Raw genomic sequence first — 23,201 nt, 5'->3', positions numbered from 1 at the left:
TTAGAACAATGTTAATGTATCCAGGAGTTGAACCAAGATCTTCTAGACGGAAAGAAGAGCTTAATATCCAGGTGACAGCAGGAAAATTCTTCTCATGTGCGTAACTGTGGTTGTCTCTTTGTATTAAGTTCAAAATGAGAAGTTATTTTTTGTATTTACTTGTGGGCATAGTCCTGTGGCAAAGGATTTAAGTAGGTGTAGAAGGGCAGTCAAAAACTTTACCCATTCAGAAGTATAGTTCTATGGTTATTAAAGATGATTTTTCTGATAAAAATATTAGTAGTGATGTATTCCATAGCAGTTTCTCAAATGCTTGAATCTACCCTTTCTACAGGGCAATAATCTAATGCTACATTTCTGCTATAAAACATGCTTCTGGGAAACAAATCTGATACTAAGTGGATATTTTTGAGAAGGCTGAATAATATCAAAGTCATTTACAAACTCTGGGAAAAAGTGTTCATCAAATTACTTGAGAAGAGCTCTTTGTTTTCCAAAAGGCCCCACATGCTGACTCTGTATTTCTATTGAAAAATATTGCCATGCATTTTGAATCTCCCCATAAGAGGAAATCTCCATAATATTATATATTCCTTAGCCTGGACAACTCTGCTTATTGACATACATGGACTGGTCCTTTGCTCTCACTGGTGACAGAGATTTCCTTTTTGAGACTAACTTAAATGATAGACAAATGAAAGAAACTTTTACTCCTGACTATCCTTCATGGCAGAAAGTATAAATTCTAAGTTCATTTGCACTTATATTTTCACTTATATTTAAACTGACCACTGTGGAAAAATAACCTATTTTAAGCTATTCAAATAAAGTTTGATAACTAGCTCTTACTATGCGCTAAATCTATGTTAAGACTTTAAATACCTTTGTTAGAGATTCCTTCCATTGGGCTTAAAACATTTCACATTTCCAACTGTAATGTACAAGTTACCTGTTTTTATAACAGAATGTGTTGTCATTGTGATGATAAATACAACCAAATATAGCCTTAATCTTTTTTGTTGTGAGATTAATATTTTTTCATTTTAAGTACTACTTACTTTTCTGATTTCTATTTTCTTTTTCTTTGAACATCTGGTTCCTCATTTTTTGTACATTTTTGTCTATAGGTTTTGCTCTTCCTTTCCAGTTTTTCCCCTTGGAAAAAGAAGACTATTTTTTAATGAAAATCAACATGCATTTTGTGCTTGTTACTATCATCTCATAAATTCTAATTCTTTTTAAAATTTTGATTAGAATAAACTATGAGATGTAATAAACTATGGGCATGCACACATTATCTATTTTATTAATCATGGTTATTGCCATTTTAAAGATGATAAACTTGACTTTTCCAAGTCTTAAAATCAAAAGTGCTAGAACTGTAAACCAAGGTCTGTCTGACTGCGTAGCTTCCAAGATAACTTCCCTACTAAAAATGGCTTCTAACAGGGGTCTTGATTTTGAGAAGGTTAAGAAAATGAAAAAAAAAAATTATGTGAGGAGACAAAATGACATACTTTGTTCACTGAAGAGATGAGTAAGACACAAACACATGTACATAGCCAATAATAATAGGAAAAGTTTTACATTAATGTCAGTTAGGTTTCATTGTTTGTCTTTAAATTGTATGGTACTTTACCCTATTAATATTTGACCGTGGTTTTTCTCCATTTATTACTTTGATCAGTGGTAGGACAAGTAAAATCTAAAAGGAATTAGAAAATATCAGGATAAAGTGAGAAGTTCTATGAGAACTGATCTCACCAGCTTGGGCATTTGGCAACTTTTAAGGTGGTAGAAAGGCAGTGTTTTTCATAAGTGTGCAGAAATGCTGTTAGGAATTGAAAAGTCCCAGGGATTAGTTGGGAGCAAAAACTTCCATCTTTCCTATTAAAGCACATTAACAAAATACCACATTAATGTAGTTATGGAAAAAAATATCCCGGGGGATAAATATTTAATGCTAAAAGATAGGGGAGTCATTGAAAATGCAAGTTCAAAAATCAGGTAGTTTAGGATATACTTACCGTACACAGTTCACTTCTGAAACCAGTTCCTTGTCCCTGACTGCGAAAGTTTACCATGGATTTTACCTTTAGTCTGAAATAGAATCCAATTAATTTTCTGCCATGACCAGTGCTGCTGGGAGGGCTTCCTCCTCAGTGTGGCAAATATAAATGCTAAAGAGTAGCCTCTGAGTTTGGAAACTTTCTGTGTCTGTGTTTTAAATAGAGCTAAGTAGGTGGAAAGGCTTTATCTATCTTGTTCCTTGGGGATCCCTAACTTTTCAGCTTTCCCTAAGGAATAGTTAGGCTTTGAGAACACAATAATGAATCCTTTTCAAAACTAGCTTAAAGTTAGTTGTGTTAAATTTGACTAAAAATGTAAGAGAAGGAAGTTTAACCTGCTTTATTGTTCTATTTATTAGGAAGATAGAACTTTTTCTTCTGTTCTGTGTCTACTCACTTTGCCATAAAATGAATTAACATGCCAGATCCAGCCAGTCCTAGTAGAAGTTAGATGATTTATGTGGATGGGCGGGTGATAGTCAGCTCATCATTGTCATGTTGCAAGTCTGCTCATGACCTGCTAGAACTTCTGCTTCCTGGGACTGCAGAAGAATGTTAGTTCTTGACATTCTCAGTGTTATCTTGAGCATAGTCTTGAAAATTAATAGAGTAAATGCCATGTTATGAGTATTTCTGTAATTGTTGAAAAGATAATGGTATGTTACTCTTTAATTCAGTGCTTTATTAAGGAAATATTATTGGGTCTAACTTAATAAATTGAAATTAATTGTAGCTGTATGTGGATCAAACATTGAAGGCCCCTTCATGTGCCCTTTTCCAGGCTTGTCTGCCCTTGGAGGTATCAGCTGTCGGTTTAGTCTGTCCTCAATGTCTGTTTTTATCAATAGTAATAGGTGTCCATATCACTATATGTCATTAGTCAATTTTTAAATCTTTTTTTTGTTTTGTTTGTGATTTTTATTTTTAATTAATTAGATCTGAAAAGTTATTATTAAATTCTATTTTATTTCTTTTCTATTGTCTCTTACTTTTCTTGCCTCCTCCTCTGTCTTTACTGTTTAATTTTCTCCTCAGAATTTTACCCCTTTCATATATGGATCTCAAATATCATATTTCAATAAAATTGTTTACTTTACCAGTGATTTTGTGCCCTGAGGTTTAGAGTTTATAAGCATCTTTGAGAACATAAAGACTCAGTGCTTATTTGCTTGCTTTGGTGCACTTTTTAGGCACTGTCTAATATAATCATGATAACATATATATCCATTACAGAGGAGAAATTATATGAAGAGACACTAAGGAACTTTCCCAAGTTTTGATGCTCTTAAATGAAATACCAAGGAGATTTACCATCTTGGAAGTATGTTGGTTTAGAGGAGAGGTTGAAGGAATATATGATTTTTATGAAACTTGAAAAACAACAAAAACCTTTGTAATGTGATCAAATTTTTCTTCATGGATAAAACCAATTTAAAATTTTATTTAGGAGTTCCCGTCGTGGCGCAGTGGTTAACGAATCCGACTAGGAACCATGAGGTTGCGGGTTCGGTCCCTGCCCTTGCTCACGTGGGTTAACAATCCGGCGTTGCCGTGAGCTGTGGTGTAGGTTGCAGACGCGGCTCGGATCCCGCGTTGCTGTGGCTCTGGCATAGGCTGGCAGCTACAGCTCCGATTAGACCCCTAGCCTGGGAACCTCCATATGCCGCAGGAGCAGCACAAGAAATAGCAACAACAACAACAAAAGACAAAAAAAAATTTTATTTAGTGCCTGAAATACAGTCATAACACAACAAAACAATACACATTCTGTTTGGTCAAAAGTTTATGGGATAGTATTATCCTCAGTGTGGAATATATTCAATGTGGAGAATAGCTTCTTGGGTGGGAATTTGTAAGTTCTGTCTGTGGGCAGAGTGAGGCTAATAGACGAAAATAACCATGCTGTGCTTTTTGGAATCGCTTAGTTTGTGAGGTTCCCTAAATCAAGAGCATTATCTGAGTGTGGCTCTTCTTAAATTCTGAGCCAAAAATGTAACTGTATAATTCTAAAGCTGAAAATAAGTTAGATGCAAACTATTGCATTTGTAGTGGATAAGCAATGAGATCCTGCTGTATAGCACAAGGAACTATATCTACTCACTTATGATGGAACAAGATGGAGGATAATGTAAGAATTATATAACATTGTAAACCAACTATCATGGAAAAAATAAAATCATTTAAAAAATTTAAAAAGAAATAATCCCAGGGACAGTGTGAGGGAGAGAGTCTGTAGGAGTAACATGAAACTTTGACTATATGGGAGTTGGTTTACTATATACATTTTTAACTTTGATACATATTTGGCATATTTCATAGTAAAACATATCTAATTTTTTTAAAAAAAGAAAATAAGGTAGAATTTTAGAATGTTCTTTGGTCATTTGGTTTTTTTGGTAGGTGTTATAAAATTCTTACTTTGTGGGTAGTAAGTGCTGGCCAGCTGTGGTTGCTGATCTCAGAGTTTGGTCATGTCTTATAGAACCATGCCCATGGCTGAATGGTCCATTCTTAAAATTAAGGTATATTTGATTTCCAATAAACTTATAGTTGTGGTATAATTGTGCCAATTTCTGCTGTCCAGCAAAGTGACTCAGTCATACATATGTGTGTATATATATATATATATATATATATATATATATATTCATTTTTTATATTATTTTCCATCATGGCGTATGCAAGGAGATTAGATATAGTTCCCTGTACTGTATAGTAGGACCTTGCTGTTTATCCATTCTAAATGTAGTTGTTTGCATCTACTAACCCCTTCTGGTCTTTATATCCTATTCCATTGATCTATGTTTCTGTTTTTATGTCAGTACCATATTATTTTGATGAGTGTAGCTTTGTAGTATAGTCTTAGGTCAGGGTGCCTGAGTCCTCCAGCTCCATTTTTCTTTCTCAGGAGTGCTTTGCCTATACAGAGTCTTTTGTGTTTCCATATAAATGTAAAAATTTTTTGTTCTAGTTCTGTGAAATATATCATTGGTAATTTAATAGGGATTGTGCTGAATCTGTAGATTGCCTTGGGTAGTAGAGTAATTTTGACAATATTGATTCTTTCGATCCAAGAGCATGGTATATCTTTGCATCTGTGTCATTTTTTATTTTTTTCATCAGCATCTTATAGTTTTCACTGTATAAGTCTTTTGTCTCTTTAGTAGGTTCATGCCTAGGTATTTTATTCTTTTTGTCATATAAATGGGATTTTTGACTCTTTCACTATTAGTATATAGAAATGCAACATATTTCTGTATATTATGTGGGTTCCTCTGTGCTTCCTGCATCTGGATATCTGTTTCCTTCTTTATATTTGGGAAATTTTCAGCCATAGTTATATCAAATAGATTTTCAATCCCCTTTTCTCTTTCTTCTCCTTCTGGATCCCTATTATGCATAGATTGGCACACTTTATATTCCATAAATCTCTTATATAGCTTTTTTGTTTTTGTCATTTAGCTTTCTGTCTGCTATCTTGATTGGGTGATTTCCATTATTCTATCTTCCAAATCACTTACTCATTCCTCTGCATTATTCACTCTGCTGTTCAGTGTCTTTAGCTCAGCTTTCATCTCTGCAAATGAATTTTCTAATTTTTCTTAGCTCTTCCTTATAGTTTCTAGTTCCTTTTTGATGTAATCTGTGTTACTGTTGTCTAAGTACTGTGCACTAACTATTGTGCCACTGGAGCTCCAATCTCTGTTACTGCTGATAATCTTAATTCCTTCAGTATTTTCATTTCCTCCTTTTTGAACTCTGTGTATGTTAGACTGAAGAGGTCAGTTTTATTGTTTGTTCTCTTGTTCTTTTAACTGGGAATGGTTCCTGTGTTTTTGCATTTTGCTTATATTTTTTACTCTGTGAGCATAGGGGAAACAATAATCTACTGTAGTCTTGGAGGACTATTTATATGCGGGAGTATCCCTGGGAAGTTTTTGTGGGTTTATTTATTTATTTATTTATTTGGCCTGCAGGCTGCTTTTGGTTTAGTGTTTGCTGTCTCTTTCCTCAGTGTGGTCAGGTCATTATTCCCTCAAAGGGTTGTGTAGTTACATGGTCCACGAGTGCTCCCAAGGAGGTGGGATTGAAGGGTAGTACCTGGTTGCAGGACTTCTGGGCAGTGGCAGTGAGAGTAAGCCATACATTCCCAGGGTGGTGGGGGTGGTGGTTGGCACTTACTCCCAGGGCCCTCTGTAGCAGCATCAATCCCTGGGGTGATGGGGGCATTAGGCAGTGGTGGGTCGTGCCCACCTCTGGAGTCTGAGATGGCTGTGGTGGCTTTGCGCTGCTGCCTGAGAGTCAGCAGACAGAGAGAGAAAGAAGTTCCTGCGGAGGTCACACCCATCCCCTCCTCTCCAATTCCCCAGCAATGGTGCCTTGCTTCTGCGGAAGGCCCAAGCCTCCTCCTGCACTCCCTTGGCTGTGAGGCATCACTCACTCTAGTTACTTCAAGCTATTTATTTCAAAGCAGCCAAATCTAGTCCACTCCCTGAGACTGATTTCCAAAGCTTGAGACTCAGCACTCAGCACCTGCCAGAGTGTTTCAGGCCCCAGGGTGTGCTAGGCACTTGTACTGATATTTTGTTTGGTACTCTCTCAGCTTTGCCCTGCTCAGCTTGGCTGCTGTTCTTTTCTCTGAGGCTCTGAGTCTCCCTCTCCATTCTGGCTGATCTTGCCACCATTCCAGGGGGCCTCCCAGGGTTCAGATTCCTTTTTTCCTTCATAACTTCCTCCCAGGAGTGCTGGTCCTGTCCTGATGCCTTTTTCTCTCCTCTCTCTCTTTCTCTCTTTTTTCCCCTTTGTTTTACTCAGTTATGTGAAGTTTTTCTTGTCCTTTTTTGAAGTGTGAGGTCTTAGGCTAGTGTTCAGTAGATGTTCTGTGAGAATTGTTCTACATGTAAATTGTTTTTTGGTGCATTTGTGGGAGAAGATGAGCTCCATGTCCTGCTCCTCCACCATCTTGTTTTCAGCTATCCCTGCATGGTCCACCTTTAATTCTAGTTTTATGGGATTGTGGAAAGCAGATAAATATTTTGTATCATAAAATTCACTTTATACTCTCTTGCCAGTTTTCTGTCCATTAGAGTAAAAATATTCGGTAAGAACTTTTCTAATGGAAGAAGCAATATTGGAAGGCTGCCTTTACATTTACTTTATGGAGATTATTCTTTACTGTCAACACCAGAAAGTCTATATCACTGTTTATGTCTGTTTTTCCAAAATGGATGCCAATATTTGCTGTGAGATAGGCTGGACATGCCAAATAGTTAACCACCCTCTGCTCATAAAGACATACTCTAAATATTTTATAATTCAAATGGGACAGTTCAAAGTCACAGCATCTACAGAGTCTCCTGGTGGGCCATGAAAAGCTTACACAGTTATGTTACCACTTAAGCATCCTTCTCAGTATCACTTCCTCTTTTTTTTTTTTTTTTTTTTTTTTTTTTAGGGCTCCGTATATGGCATATGAAGTTCCCGGGCTAGAGGTCAAATTGGATCTGCTATGCCACAGCAATGCCAGATCCAAGCCACATCTGCAACCTACACCACAGCTTGTGGCAACACTGGGTCCTTAACCTACTGAGCGAGGCCAGTGATCAAACCCACGTGGTCCTGGACACTATTTCTGGTTCTTAACCCACAGAACTACAATGGGAACCCCCCAATTTTTTCTTCACTGATGCTTTCACAACTGAATTTCCAAATAAACTACCTGCAATTGAATTTGTCTTTGGCTTTTCTGAAGGAAACCAACCTCAACTGAATTTCCAAATAAACTGCCTGTAATTAAATTTGTCTTTGGCTTTTCTGAAGGAAACCAACCTAAGTAACTAAGCAGAGCCAATTGTTCTACATCTATTACCATTTGATGTGATTTTTCCTGACATTCACCAAAGCCAGTTTTGCAATTTATATGCAAACTTTATAGAAACCAAAGGGATTTTTATTATATGTTTTGTTATTGTCAAAATAGTCACAATTTCAATTATAAAGTATTACTTAGTAGACATTGCTGCTGTATACTAAAATAATAAGTAAAGTTTACATGGCAGCTTTCACTAACCTTGGTAACAAAGCTAATGAGCAAATGCTCTACAGAAATAGTAGGATTTTCTTCAGTGAGGAAGATAACAATTCACTTATTTCAATATTTGATATCAAATGTCTAAATGGAGATGTCCAAATGGTAGATGAATGAATAGCTTTAGTGCGCTAAAATCAGATCCAAATCACCAAAATCTGACAGAATATCCCTGTTTGCACCTTCTTTTTGTAGTTATTTTTGTCTTTGATCCTTAATGAACATTTTGTGGGAACTCAGAGGTGTGGTAGCAGAGTCAGCAGTGAACAGGTATATATCTATTGATGATGTGGGGAAAGGCCATATACATAGAAACAAGCATGGGGCAAGAAGAAGAACCACCAGTCATATGAGCTGATGAAGTGACAAATGCCTGGATAAGTCTCCTGAAGAATGTTTCCAGGCAGTGACCAAGATGAAGTTGTAGGAAAGGCTTAGCAGAAAGAAGGTGCCCATGCTCATGAAGCCACTATTTCCAGCAAGCTGAAACTAGGACTAATCACATGCAAGTTTTATGATCCTGGGAAAACCACAGTGAAACCTCTCTGCTTTATTAAGACCACAGAAGGGCAAGTTTATATCAAAACCAAATTGACACATAGCATGGATCACCCCTGCTACCCAGCCAGTGAATACAAATGAAACATATTTTAGGATTCATACCATTCAAGTAGTGCAGAGGCTTGCAGATTTCTAGGTATATATCAAATTCCATGGCTATAAGTAACACCATCCCCATTCCTCCCTCCATGTGGATGAAGAATATTTGTGTCACATAACCTTGGAAAAAAATATCTTGTATTTATTTAGAAAGTCTGTAATCATCTGCAAGACTGTGGTAGAGGAAAGATTTACAGGGACAAGTTTGCTAGTGGGAAGTACATAGGAGAATATGAGAATCAAAAATTACCAATAACAAAATGAAGAGATTTCCCAGGATGATCCCTAAATAGATCAGGAGAATACAAACATGAGAAAAACTAGTTTTCTCAACAACTAGAGAATCCTAGCAACACAAACTTAGAAACCTCAGACTCTCCATCCATTGATTTGGGCACAAGGGATTATTTTCAAATAACCTGAGGAAATAAAATGATGAAAAGTTAGGATAAGTGGTACAGAAGTAGATTTTCTATTTATCTTGGTAGTTTTTTCCTATGGCCTACACATGGTACAGTTAGAAATAATTTAATTGGCTAAGGATCAAAAAAGGTATTTCTGTGATTTATGTCAGAGAGTATTTCATCTAGGAGATTTAGAATATCCAGCCTTACATCTTTAATTAATTGTATGTTTAGTTTTATGCATGGTGTTAGAGAATGTTCTAATTTCATTTTTTAACATTTAGCTGTCCAGTTTTCCCAGCACCAGTTATTGAAGAGACTGTCTTTTATCCATTGTATATTTTTGCCTCCTTTTGTCATGTATTAGTTGACCATAGGTGCATGGGTTTACCTCTGGGCTTTCTATCCTGTCCCACTGATTTATATTTCTGTTTTTATGCCAGTACCATACTGTTTTGTGATTATAACATTGCAGTATAGTCTGAAGTCAAGGAGCCTGATTCTTCCATATCCATTTTTCTTTCACAAGGTTTTTTGGCTATTTGGGATCTTTTGTTTCCATACAAATTAATTATTTTTGTTTTAGTTCTGTGAAAAATGCCATTGATAATTTGTAGATTGCCTTAGGTAGGCATTTTGACAGTATTGATTTTTCCCACCAAAGAGCATGGTATATCTTTCCATCTGTTTTGTCACCTTAAATAAAAGCAAAAATAAACAAATCCTACCTAATTAAGCTCAAAAGCTTCTGCAGAGCAAGGAAAACCATAAAAACCAAAAATAGCCTGCAGAAGTGGAGAAACTCTTTGCAAATGAAGTACCCAACATGGGGTTAATCTCCAAAATATGGAAACATCTCCTGTAGCTTTATATTAAAAAACAGCAAACAACCCAATAAAAAAAAAGTGGTCAGAAAATCTAAGTAGACATTTCTCCAAAAAAGAGACAGATGGGCAAAAATCATATGAAAAGATTCTCAATATTACTATTACTAGAGAAATGCAAATCAAATCTACCATGAGGTATCATCTCACAACTGTCAGAATGGCCATCCATCAAGAAGTCTACAAACTATAAATACTGGAAAGGTTGTGAAGAAAATGGAACCCTCTTTCATGTTGGTTGGAATTTAAATTGGTGCAACCACTGTGGAAAACAGGATGGAGTTTCTAAAAAAAAAATGGGTAACTACCATAAGACCCAGAAATCCACCCCTGGGCATATATATGTCTGGAGATAACCATAATTCAAAAAGATACATGCACCCCAATGTTCATTGCAGCAATATTTACACTGGCCAAGACATGGAAGTAATCTAAATATCCAATGACAGAGAAATGGGTAAAGAAGATGGGGGACATATTTATATTGTGGAATATTACTCAACTATAAAAAAAGAATGAAATAATGTCATTTGCTGCAACACGGATAGACCTAAAGATTATCATACTAAGTGAAGTATGTCAGAGAAATGAAAACAGACATCATGTAATATCATTTATTTCTGTAACATAATAAAAATGATACAAAATAATTTATAAAATAAAACAAACAGACATTTTTAAATCAAACTTAGGGTTTTCATAGGGGAACTTGTGAGGGGAGGGATAGATTAGGAGAGTGGTAATGACATATACACACTACTGAATATAAAATAGATAATTAACAAGTACTTGCTGGATAACCCAGGGATATCTACTCAATAGAATGATAACCTATGTGGTTATAGTCTAATAACCTATATGGGCAAAAAGAATGGATATATGCATATGTATAACTGATTTATTTTGCTGGACACCTAAATTTAATACATAACTGAAAATCAACAGCACTCCAATAAAATATACAATGAAATGTTTTAGTTTAATAAGAAAAAGATAACTTGGAAACATTTGGTGGACAAGAGATTGTGTTTACATAAAGAAAAATTTTAAATATTTTAGTTAGAGGTAAGTGGAGTTCCTTTCTTCTTATTCTATTATCAAGACAATTATTTTGTTGTATTTCTGAAGAAGTTCTTGACATTTTCTCTAACTCACATAATATTTTGCAGTTTCTCTTTATCTGAATTTATTGCACTCTTTGAATAGGTATCTCAAGGCTCAGACTCTTTACTAGTTTCATCATGCCCTGTGTGTGTGTTTTGTTGTTGTTCTTTAATTTACCGTAGAATCAGGTGCTCTGTTTGAAATTTTTATAATATTTTTGCTTAGAACACATTATTATCATAGTGCATGCATGGGCCTCTCTATAAAATAAAATGTTGGATGTAAGAAAGTAAATATCGGTTAGTAAGAAAATGTTTATTAAACAAAGGTAATAAAATTATGAGATAATTTTACTAATTCCTCCATGTAACCTTGAAAACCACTGTACTAAGCACATTATTCATTTTATGTGTATAGGATTCTGTAAAATAGACATTGTTTTATTATGTTCATTTTATATGTGAAAACTGAGTGACAGGAGATCAAACATCAGAGCCAAAACTTGTATTTCCATTCTTAAGACACCATAATCCATGCCCTAAACCATAATACAATGCTCTTCAAGGCCAGCCCCTTGAAGTATAACCTGGAACTTCCTAAAGGATGCATCAGTTGATTTTTTCCACCTTTTATTTTCCTTTGCCTATTAAGGAACACCCTTTTTTAAAAAAATAAAATCTCTAAATTAGGTTCCCTCTTCAGGCTGTTTCTTTCTCTTTCTAGCTCTTCATTGGCAAGCTTATTCTCATCTTTTGTTCACTGGTAAATTAAAATTGGTGTCCACAGATTCCTTATCTGTAGAGAGAAATTCTGGATTCTAGATACTTCATATAGTAATCACTTTTCTTTTTTAATTTTTTTGTTATAGTTGATTTACAATGTTCTGTCAATTTCTCCTGTACAAAAAAGTGACTCAACCATATATATACATATATATTTTTTCTTTTTTTCACGTTATTCTCCATCATGTTCCATCACAAGTGTAGAGTAATCACTTTTCATTCACTACTTGCCTTGATCTCCTGCAATGTTTGACACTGTTTAATCATGCCCTTGTTTCTGTAACTCCCTCTGCACTTGGCTCCATGACTTCTATAAAGCCAGTCCCCGTCTTACTTGTGGCCAATTGAAATTCCATTTGTTCATATAATAAGCTAGTATCTCTCAAATTAGGAGAGTTGTCATATTCCAACTTGAGAGCATGTCTGTGATATAATGGAAAATATATTTCTGACCTGGTTCCTGCCACAGAGCTCCTGAAACACTTGTGATTTCCTAAGTGATAAAATTGTGGTGCATTTCTTATTGTAATATTTGTCTTTGACCCTGTCCCTGATGTGGGTCCCAAGACCCTTGTTTAAGTGAGAGGAACACTAGGAGCATCTTTATTTTAATGGGTAGATTCTGAATGAGCTCTTGGATATCTCCTGATTGGGGAATTATTGGATCATATAGTAGTTGGTGTTTTTAATTTGGGGCAGGGAATATAATACTCTTTTCCTTAATGGCTGAGCCAATTTACATTCTTACCAACAGTCCATGAGGGTTTCCCATTCTCCAAATCCTTGCCGACTCTTGTTATTTTTTTGTCTTTTTGGTAATAGCCTTTCTGGGGTATGAGGTGATTTCTCACTGTGGTTTTGGTTTGTGTTTCTCTGATGATTTGTGATGCTAAACATACTTTCTTGTGTCCATTGGCCATCTGTATGTTCTCTTGGGAACAGTGTCTGTTTAGGGCCTCTGCCTATTTTTAAATCCAATTGTTGTTTATTTGTTTTGCTATTGCATCGTATGAATTCTATGAGTTTTGGGTAATAACTCCTTATCAGGTATATGGTTCAAAAGTATTTTCTCCTGTGCAGTAGTTTGTCTAAAACACTATTAAATCTATCTTAATATTCATCTTTACTCTCTAACAATTCCTGTGTTCATCAAGTTTGCCATTTATTGAAGAAAAAAATGACACAAGTAATATTATGTGTCAGGCTATTGTAATTATATAGATGTAAAGAGTCTACAGAAGTATATGTACCTTTTAAACAAAAATCTTGTCTGTGAAGAATAACAATTTATTTCCATCTTTTTATATAGTTTAGTTTCCCTGTCTTACTTCACTGGAAACTTCTTGCAGTAAAATGGAAACATTAATACTGAGAGGAAGCATGTTTTGTTATTCTCATTCTTAGGGCCATGGGGGTGATTGAAATATTTCAATGCTGGGGATATATTGTACTAATCATTTATCAAAATGAGTTATTTTTATTCCAAGCCTACAACTAACAGTTTTATTATGTAAGAGTATTTAACAAAATGCTCTTTCTGTATCTGTTGGCATGTTTGTATGATTTTTCTCCTTTTTCTTAACCTGATGATTGATTTCCACTTGTTAAACTTGTACTTCAGATACAAAATTAAATTGTTGTAATGTAGTATTCTACTATCTTTACTATTATTGTATTATTGTTTTACAATCTTTACTGTCATTTTGTTTTGGATTTTACATTGATATGAAGGAGAGTGCATGCGATATTTTTTTGTTCTAATGCATTTATCTGGTATTCATGTCAAATTTATACTAGCTTCATAGATAAATTGAGAAATAGGCTTGTTTTGTGGTCTGTAAACCATTCTCTATGCTTTGTATACATCTTGGAGAAAGAGAAAATATAGAAGGAAAGGCAGAAATGGCCTGGTCCATCCCCTTGCATATAGGTTAATTGAACCTCTTGATGATATTTACTATTGGGAAAATAATGGGAAGTCTTCATCTTCATAATCTTTTTAGCAAGATATATTTGCTAGTTTGCTAATGGTAAATCAGCCTAGAATGTATGAATTTATTGGGTAGAATCAGTTGAAGAATGTCAGTGAGCCATGTAAAGATCAGATTAAAAGTGAAACTTGTTTTATGACCAAAATAAGTTCCCTGTTATAAATGATGCCATACATTCATTTTTAAAGTTGATTTCTTCACTTGTTATGTCTCCTTCAGGGGCCAACCTACTGCAGTGTGAAAATGCTTGCGATTTCAATTGGTCAAAAATCTCCAAGCTTGAGCTTTGGCTTTCAGCTGCCAGCATCCTTTGAATTATTATTAATTGTGACACTGGGTTATGTTTTTGACAATCCTATTCTGTTATTTTAGTGCTCCCCCAAAAGTGTTCCTTCTCTTTCTTTTCCCAGGAGTTGTTTATGTAAAAGTGTTTCCTTTTCTTTCTTAAATGCTTTACAGTATTCAGCAGGGAAACCATTTAAACCCTTACTTTCCTAGTTGGAAAGATGTACCAGTCGTAAACCAGTCAGCAAAGAGGAAAACCATTATTTGAACAGAGTTTAATATAAAAATTAACCAGACATAATGTTGCTAAACAGATAACTCAAAGAGTAAAAGGAGAACTCTTTTCATATGAAGGTAACAATTGTAGGTAGCAGCTACCCCTTTTAGGGGTGGAGGAACAAAGTTAAGAAATTAGAATTATTGAAATTGAGTGATTTAGAAGAGGGGTCCTGTGGAATGAAAATCCCTCCTTGGAGGTATGTATATTGGCTCCTACTTTTTCTCTGAACTGAGAGGAGAGATCCTGTAGGCCTGGGACCCAGACTTTGAAGATAGGTGTCAGCTTGCTGGTGCTCCTACCTCTAAAGGAGCATGATGAGACTAGTTCTGCACCTATTGGAAAACTGCACCCTGGGCTCAACTCCTGCCAGAGGAAAGGACTATTTTTATACTGGCTATGGTACTGCTCCCACAGGCACAGGGGGGGCAGAGGGAAAGCCCAGAAAAGCAAACAAGAGGGAGTCCCTCCCTCCTTCTGAAACCTTGCAGTCTTCCTCTAGCAAGGCCTATCTTCAGAGCATAAAGTGGAGCCAGATGGGTAAGGAGAAATGCTGTTTGCAGAGTCCCAGGATCAGAATGCAGAATATAGAAGCAGAAATCAGAGTTGAGAGGCTGTAATAAATGGGACAGAACATGTTTGTTTTAGTTGAAAGTTCAATTTGTTTATTAGGTATAGGACCATAAAGATGTTTGTGCTTTAGTAGCTAGTTTTTTCAAGGAATTTTCCCATTTCATGTGAATTTTAAAATTTATTGGTATGCAGTTTGCATAATGTAATTTTGTAATATTTTTAAAAATTGTAGTATATGCAGAGCTATCTCCCTTTCCATTTCTGGCATTGTTTACTGGTATCTTTTCTCTTTTTCTTCATCAGTCTTACTAATATACTGTCAATTTCATGGTTTTTTTTTTAAAAAACAGCTTTGGTTTTGTTTATTTTTTTGATTTTTCACATTTTAAAATTTCATTAATATTTGTTTTATTGTTTCTTTCTTCTGCTTTCTGTTGTTTAATTTTCTTGATATGGATACTTGGATCATTGGCATACATCTTTTATTTTCTAAAAATATGTACATATATAATAAAGTCCTTGCAAGCATGACTATAGTTGCATTCCATATGTACTTATATAGGTATTTATTCTTATTAATGTTCAGTTTAAAAATTTTCCATTGTGATCTTTTGTGAAATATGGATCACTTGCAATAGACTTGTGTTGAATTGCTCATGAATTAGAGTTTATATGCTCTAAACCAAGGGATACTGGGACCTCACTTTATAGTCCACCAGACCTAATTATATAACTTAGTGAGGAGTCAAACGGGATGCAATGTTGTTATATTCCTTCCATAAAGGGGTGTGAAAGGAAGTTACATGAAGGATTCAAGTCACTTATGAATCAATGGTGGCTTTTAAAACTAAAGATTTATATTAATGATCACAATTAAGATTTTTTTTTTTTTTTTTGCTTTTTAGTATCACACTGGTGGCATAGTTCCCAGGCTAGGGGTTGAATTGGAGCTACAGCTGCCAGCCTGCGCCACAGCTCATGGCAATGCCGGATCTTTGACCGACTGAGCAAGGCCAGAGATCGAACCTGCATCTTCATGGCTTCTAGTTGGGTTCATTAACCGTTGAGCCATGATGGGAACTCCAAGATAATTTCACTTTAAAAATATCTCAAGGGAATTCTCTGGTGGCTCAGTGGGTTAAGTATCTAGCGTTGTTACTGCTGTGGCTTAGGTTGCTGCTATGGTGTGGGTTTGATCCCTTGCCCTGGAACTTCAGCATGCTGTGGGTACGGCCAAAAAAAACCCCAGATAGAAATAAAAAATACTTCAAGAAGACATTATAAATCCCCATGTATATCTGTAGACCTATCTGAGTGATGCTTTCATGTTCATCTGGTTTAGGGTAATGCAGATTTCTGCAAACATCTCTTGATATAGTTTGCAGTTCTTGTTTTCTTATATTTTGGGAAATTAATGACAGTAATTATTTTTACATCTTTTTTAGATAATTTAAATTGTTATCATGAACCTTTTAACTTATTGGCATAAAGATTAATATGTTACTATTAATTTTTTAGATTTTGCTGTAAGAATCTGATGCAAGAAACATGATTTTTTTCTTCTGTCACAGGAATGAAGTAGAAATAAACATGCTATAAAGCTGTGTCAATATAATTTTATTCAGCAAATGATGAACATCATTCGGGGCTATGAAGTATGTCGTATTACATATAAAATTTTGTTTAGAAAGATCATTTGATGCTGACATATTTAATCTTGCCTCAGTTGAACCCTACTAACTATAGGACCAAACTGCATGCATTTTCTTTCTGCATATATTTTACTATGTCTGATATATGTGTCCATATACATATACATTTGGGAGGTGGTAGTGTCAGGTGAAGCCTTCCTTAGCAAACTACAGTGAATGCGCAATTGTGGGGTTTTTTTGTTTGTTTGTTTGTTTTTAAATTTGTAGAAACCAAAGAGAAAGTCTTTAATTTTTCCTTAACTTTGCATTATACAATATCTGAAGTGTACAGAACAGAATAAGTCGTGAAGAAAAAATGCACAAATGAACAGTGGTGTGATGTTAAATAGCATACCAATGACATTCACAGTGTATGGTCTTCTTCTGGAGACCATCAGTCTCCAGGCTGGAGCACTGGCTCTGCTCCTCTCAACTTGTGGCTTCCATTACTGATTGCAAAGCATCTGCTACAGGTATTCTGTATCTCAGCCACTGGGACAGGAGAAAGAATCCAGAACTGATGTCTTTAAAATGATGGCTTGAAAGGTGCTTACATGATTCTGTTGCCCGAATTTAATCATTTAGCCACAAGTGTCAGTAGAGATAGAAAATCTACTCTGTAGGTCAGTAGTTATGTGTCCAGCTAAAACTTGGGTGGTGTTCTGTTTCTTCTAGCAAGAAAAACACATGGACAATGGGAAACACTTAGCAATAGGTTACTGACAAATTGTTTATTCAAATGTTCAACTTTACATGACAATACAAATTGTTATTCAGTGTGGTTAAATCAATTTACACCCCCACAGGGCATACATTTTCAGTAAATGCATATTCTCAAGATTTGTTACTATTGTTATTGTTATAGTTCTCTTTTTTACCCGTTTAACAAGTGAAAAATAGTATTTCATTATGACCTTAAATTGCATTTCTATCCTTACTCATGAGGTTGAAAGTTTAGTCTCTATTAGTATTTCTTTTTTTTTGTCTTTTTTTGCTATTTCTTTGGGCCACTCCCGAGGCATATGGAGGTTCCCAGGCTAGAGGTCGAATCGGAGCTGTAGCCACCGGCCTACACCAGAGCCACAGCAATGTGAGATCCGAGCCGTGTCTGCAACCTACACCACAGCTCATGGCAACGCCGGATCGTTAACCCACTGAGCAAGGGCAGAGACCGAACCCGCAACCTAGTCAGATTCATTAACCACTGCGCCATGATGGGAACTCCTCTATTAGTATTTCTTATCAGTGAAATAAATACCTATTTACATCTTTTGCCCATTTCCCATGCATTGGGTTATTTATCATTTTTATTCATTTTTATTCATTTGTAGGATATTTTAATATTTTTGAACAAAATTATTGTTTCTTTATTGATGGTTCCCTTTGGCTTTTCACTCATCACTCTAATATTTTTGTTTGAAGCCGTATATCCTTATTAGTTTTTTAATGCAAGATAAAACAATAATGATAAAAACCAGTTACCTAGAGAAGAAAAGAAATAATGTTTTAAGGAATTGCAAACACTTTTCCATATGTTATTTAAGAGAAAAATTTTCAGGAAACTCTACCTTTCAATCAAAAATGAAGACTTGAAGACTTGAATTATAGGGATTACACTGTGTAGTATAAGTGCAATAATATTATGTTTTATTTATTTCTAAATTTTTTTAGTTATTACCCCAATACACTTTTTTCCTACTGTACAGCATTGTGACTCAGTTACATGTACATGTACACATTCTTTTTTCTCCCATTGTAATGGTCCATCATAAGTGACGACATAGTTCTCAGTGCTACACAGCAGGATCTCATTGCTAATCCATTCCAAAAGCAATAGTTTTCATCTTTTAACTCCAATCTCCTAATCCATCCCTCTCCCTCCCACTTGACAACCACAAGTCTGTTCTCCGAGTCTATAATTTTCTTTTCTGTGGAAAGGTTCATTTGTGCCCTATATTAGATTCTAGATATAAGGGTATCATATGGTATTTGTCTTTCTCTTTCTGCCTTCCTTCAGTCAGTATAAGAGTCTCTAGTTTCATCCATGTTGCTGCAAATGGCATTATTTTGTTCTTTTTTATGGCTGAGTAGTATTCCATTGTGTATATATACCACATCATCCCTATCTAGTCATCTGTCGATGGACATTTGGGTGTTTTCCATGTCTTGGCTATTGCGAATGGTTCTGCAGTGAACATGAGGGTATATGTGTCTTTTTTAAGGAGAGTTTTGTCCAAATAGATGCCCAAGAGTGGGATTTCTGGGTCATATGGTAGTTCTATGTATAGTTTTCTAAGGTAGCTCCATACTGTTCTTCATAGTGGTTGTACCAGCTTATATTCCCACCTACAGTGCAGGAGGGTTCCCTTTTCTCCACACCCCCTACAGCATTTGTTATTTGTGGACTTATTAATGATGGCCATTCTGACTGGTGTGAGGTGGTACTATATAGGAGTTTTCATTTGCATTTCTCTAATAATCAGAGATATTCAGCATTTTTTCATGTGCTTGTTAGACATCTCCATTTCCTTGGAGAAATGTCTATTCAGGTCTTTTGCCCATTTTTCCATTGGCTTGTTGGCTTTTTTGCTGTTGAGTTGTATAAGTTGCTTGGATAATTTAGAGATTAAGCAGGTCAGTCTCCCAAAGCAACAGAAATAAAAGCAAAGACAAACCAATGGGACCTAATCAAACTGACAAGCTTTTGCCCAACAAAGGAAACCAAAAAGAAAACAAAAAGATAACTTACAGAATGGGAGAAAATAGTATTATATTTTGATTCATTTATCATTCGGTTTTCTATCTGGATGTAGATTTTTTGTTTTCTAACTGTATCTTTCTAGCTGATAATATCTTTAGTAGCTTCTCCAGCTACTTCCCTAGAGTTATGCTGGATAATTGATGTGATTTTAGAAATGAGAATAATGATAATTAACTCAAAGTGATTTAATAAGTGATTTAACAAACTAGTGAAGTTCCTGTTGTGGCGCAGCAGAATCAAATCCAACTAGTATCCATGAGGATGCAGGCTCAATCCCTGGCCTAGTGCAGTGGGTTGGGGACCCGGTGTTGCCATGAGCTGTGTTCTAGGTTGCAGACACTGCTTAGATCCCACATTGCTGTGGCTATAGTGTAGACCACCAGCTGTAGCTCCAATTCAACCCCTAGCCTGGGAACTTACATATGCCGCAGGTACAGTCCTGAAAAAAAAATCTGGTAAAAAAAACCTTTGCATGGTATTAGGAACATGGGTAGTGATTTGAAAATTTTAGAAATTATTACTTTTTAAAAATTATTCTTATCATGTGGTTATTTTTTAACAAATGCAAAGAAACATTTATGCAAAATACTATCCCCTCCAAGAGATATGAATATAAGTGTTGGATTTGAATGAATTTATTTAATGCAGTAAAACAAACCATGTACCGGTGGATACGTATAGCTTATGACACAGCCTACCTCCACATCAGTTAACAGGTCAAAATGTGGCCAAATTAGGGAATTGCTGATTATGTGAAAGATCTAAAAATTACTCTTTGAATGCACATGCTGACTTATCTGTCTCTTTAGGGCATTCTTAATCTCTTTATTTCTCAGTGTATAAATGGCTGGATTCAAGAGAGGCGTGATTACTGTGTAAAACACAGCAAGAAACTTGTCCGCCCAACTGATGCTGGGTGGCCACAGATAGATGAAGATGCAGGGTCCAAAGAACAGCACCACCACAGTGATGTGGGACGTACAGGTCGAGAGTGCCTTGGAGGCCCCATCCTTGGAGTGAAGGCGGACAGTTACTAGAATATAGGTGTAGGAGATCAGCAAGAGAATGAAGCAAGTGGTAGCCAAGACCCCACTGTCAGCATTTATCACTATTCCTAGAGTATGAGTGTCCGTACAGGCTAGTTTGATCACCAGAGGGATATCACAGAAAAAGCTGTCCACGACTCTGGGGCCACAGAAAGGAAGATCTAAAATCATAGCTAGTTGGCTCATGGCGTGCAGAAAGCCAGTAATCCACGATGTCAAAACTAGCCAGATGCACTTGTGTCTGTCCATGATGTGGGAGTAATGGAGTGGCTTGCAGATGGCCACATAACGGTCATAGGCCATTGTTACAAGCAATACCATCTCACCCCCTGCAAATAAATGCACACCGAGGATCTGGGTCATACAGCCTCCAAAGGAGATGGTCTTACTGTCCTTTAGGAAGTCCGTGGTCAGTTTAGGGGTGGTTACTGAGGAAAGGCAGAAGTCAACAAACGAGAGATTGGCTAAGAGGAAGTACATGGGGGAATGGAGATGAGAGTCAGCGATGATTAAGAGCGTGACAAGAAGGTTTCCCACCACAGTCATCAGGTAGAGAGTGGAAAATGGCAGGAAGAGGAAGGTCTGGAGCTGTCTTGAATTACAAAGTCCACGGAAAATAAACTCAGACACCACAGAGTGGTTTGCATCCTCCATTTAGAACAATGTTAATGTATCCAGGAGATGAACCAAGATCTTCTAGACGGAAAGAAGAGCTTAATATCCAGGGGATAGCAGAAAAATTCTTCTCATGTGCAGAACTGCAATTATATCATTGTACCAAGCTCAGAGTTGAAAATAAGTTTTTTGAATTTACATGTGGTCTCGGTCTTGAGGCTAATAGGAGGAGGTACTTAAATATAGAAGGGCAGGTCAAAAACACTACCCTTCAGAATGACAGTTCTTTTGGGTATCAAAAATAAATATTCTGATTAAAAATGTTATCAGTAATATATTCCATAAGCACTTTCTTCACGTCTTGAATCTGTATCTTCTACAAGGAAAATTCATAGGTCTAAATTATATTTAGAGGTTTTTAGTTTTTCAAATTATATTTAGTCTAATAATCTAATGTTTCATTTCTCACACAAAACATGCTTCTTAGAAACAAATCTATTACCAAGTTGATAAAGGGGGAACAGATTGAATCAAACCAATTTCTTTTACAAACTCTGAGAAAAAATGTTCATCAAATGACTTGAGAAAGAAAAGATGTTTAATGTTCCAGAAGAGACCCCAGGTGCTTATTACATATTTCTAGTGTGATATGTTTCCATGCATTTTGAATCTCCCCATAAGAGGACAAAGCACAATATTATATGTTCCTTAGCCTGAGCACTTCCACTTATTAACATACATTGACTGGTCCTTTTCCCTCACTAGTGACAGATTTCCATTTTGAGAGTAACTTAAATGACAGCAGATAAAAGCAACTTTTACTCTTGACTATGCTTCATCAGAGAAAATATAAATTCCACCTTCATTTGTGCTCAAACTCTTCACTTACATTTTTTTTTTAATTTTTTTGCTTTCTCTGGGCCACACCTGCAGCATATGGAAGTTCCCAGGCCATGTGTCGAACCAGAGTGGCAGCTGCAGATCTACACCACAGCCACTGCCACACTGGATCCGAGCCTCGTCTGCAACCTGCACCTTAGCCCACAACAATGCCATATCCTTTAATCCACGCAGTGAGGCCATGGATCAAACCCACATCCTCATGGATACTGGTCAGGTTCGTTACCACAGAGCCACAAAAGGAACTCCACTTAGATTATTTAACTTTATCTCTCCAGACACACACATACACACACAGACACAGACACAGACACACACACACCTTTCTGATTTCCTGTAAGTCAAAAAACAAAGTCTTTTTTCTTTTTCTTGTCCCTCCCTCTTTTCCTTCCTACCTCTCTGTGTTTTTCCTTTCTCTCTTTTTCCCATTCTTTCTTCTTTGGTCTCTCTTCATCTCTCTCTCTGCATATTATTCCATTATTATCTTCAGTCTAGAAACTGAGTAATTTTAAAGTTGTCTATCATTTATTATATACCAAGTCTATGTTAAACACTTTAAAAGCCTTTGTGAACTTTGGTAGTTATTCTTTCCATAAAGCTTAAAATATTCCATATTTCAACAAGGTATGTACAAAAATGCCTGTTTTTCCACTCCCTACCAACAAAATGTTTTGTCATAGTGACAGTGAGAAATGCATCTAAATGTTGATTTAATTTTTTGTCATGAGATTAAGCATTTCCCCTCATTTTAAAGGATTACTTCCCTTTCTTTTTTGTTTGAACTGCCTGCTACCCATTTTGTGTGTGTGTCTGCATTTTTTTTTACATTGGGTTTTACTTTTATTTTCTCAATTTTTTCCCTCAGGAAGAGAAAGACTATTTTTTTAAAAACTGAAAATCAACATGTGGATTATGTCTTTGTGACTTCTCTCAGTACTGAATTTAATTATTTTACTTTGTTACTTTTTAAGAAAACCATGGGATCAAATAAACTGTACACAGAGATGTTATTTTAATAACCATGTTTCATGCCCTTTTGTAGATTAGAAACATGATTTTTCCCAAGTCAAT

The 23,201-nt window shown here is 35.9% G+C and overlaps 1 protein-coding gene across 1 annotated transcript; it reads right to left on the bottom strand.

The window, feature by feature from the left end:
* Positions 1–20,330: 20,330 nt before the first annotated feature.
* Positions 20,331–21,269, bottom strand: LOC125136796 (olfactory receptor 4K3-like). The gene has a single exon (XM_047797574.1). The coding sequence runs from the start codon at positions 21,267–21,269 to the stop codon at positions 20,331–20,333; it is 939 nt and encodes a 312-aa protein (XP_047653530.1).
* Positions 21,270–23,201: the final 1,932 nt, after the last annotated feature.

This window comes from Phacochoerus africanus, chromosome 9 (genome assembly GCF_016906955.1).
Source record: "Phacochoerus africanus isolate WHEZ1 chromosome 9, ROS_Pafr_v1, whole genome shotgun sequence".
Lineage (NCBI taxonomy): Eukaryota > Metazoa > Chordata > Mammalia > Artiodactyla > Suidae > Phacochoerus > Phacochoerus africanus.
This window is presented reverse-complemented; position numbering and strand designations above follow the sequence as displayed.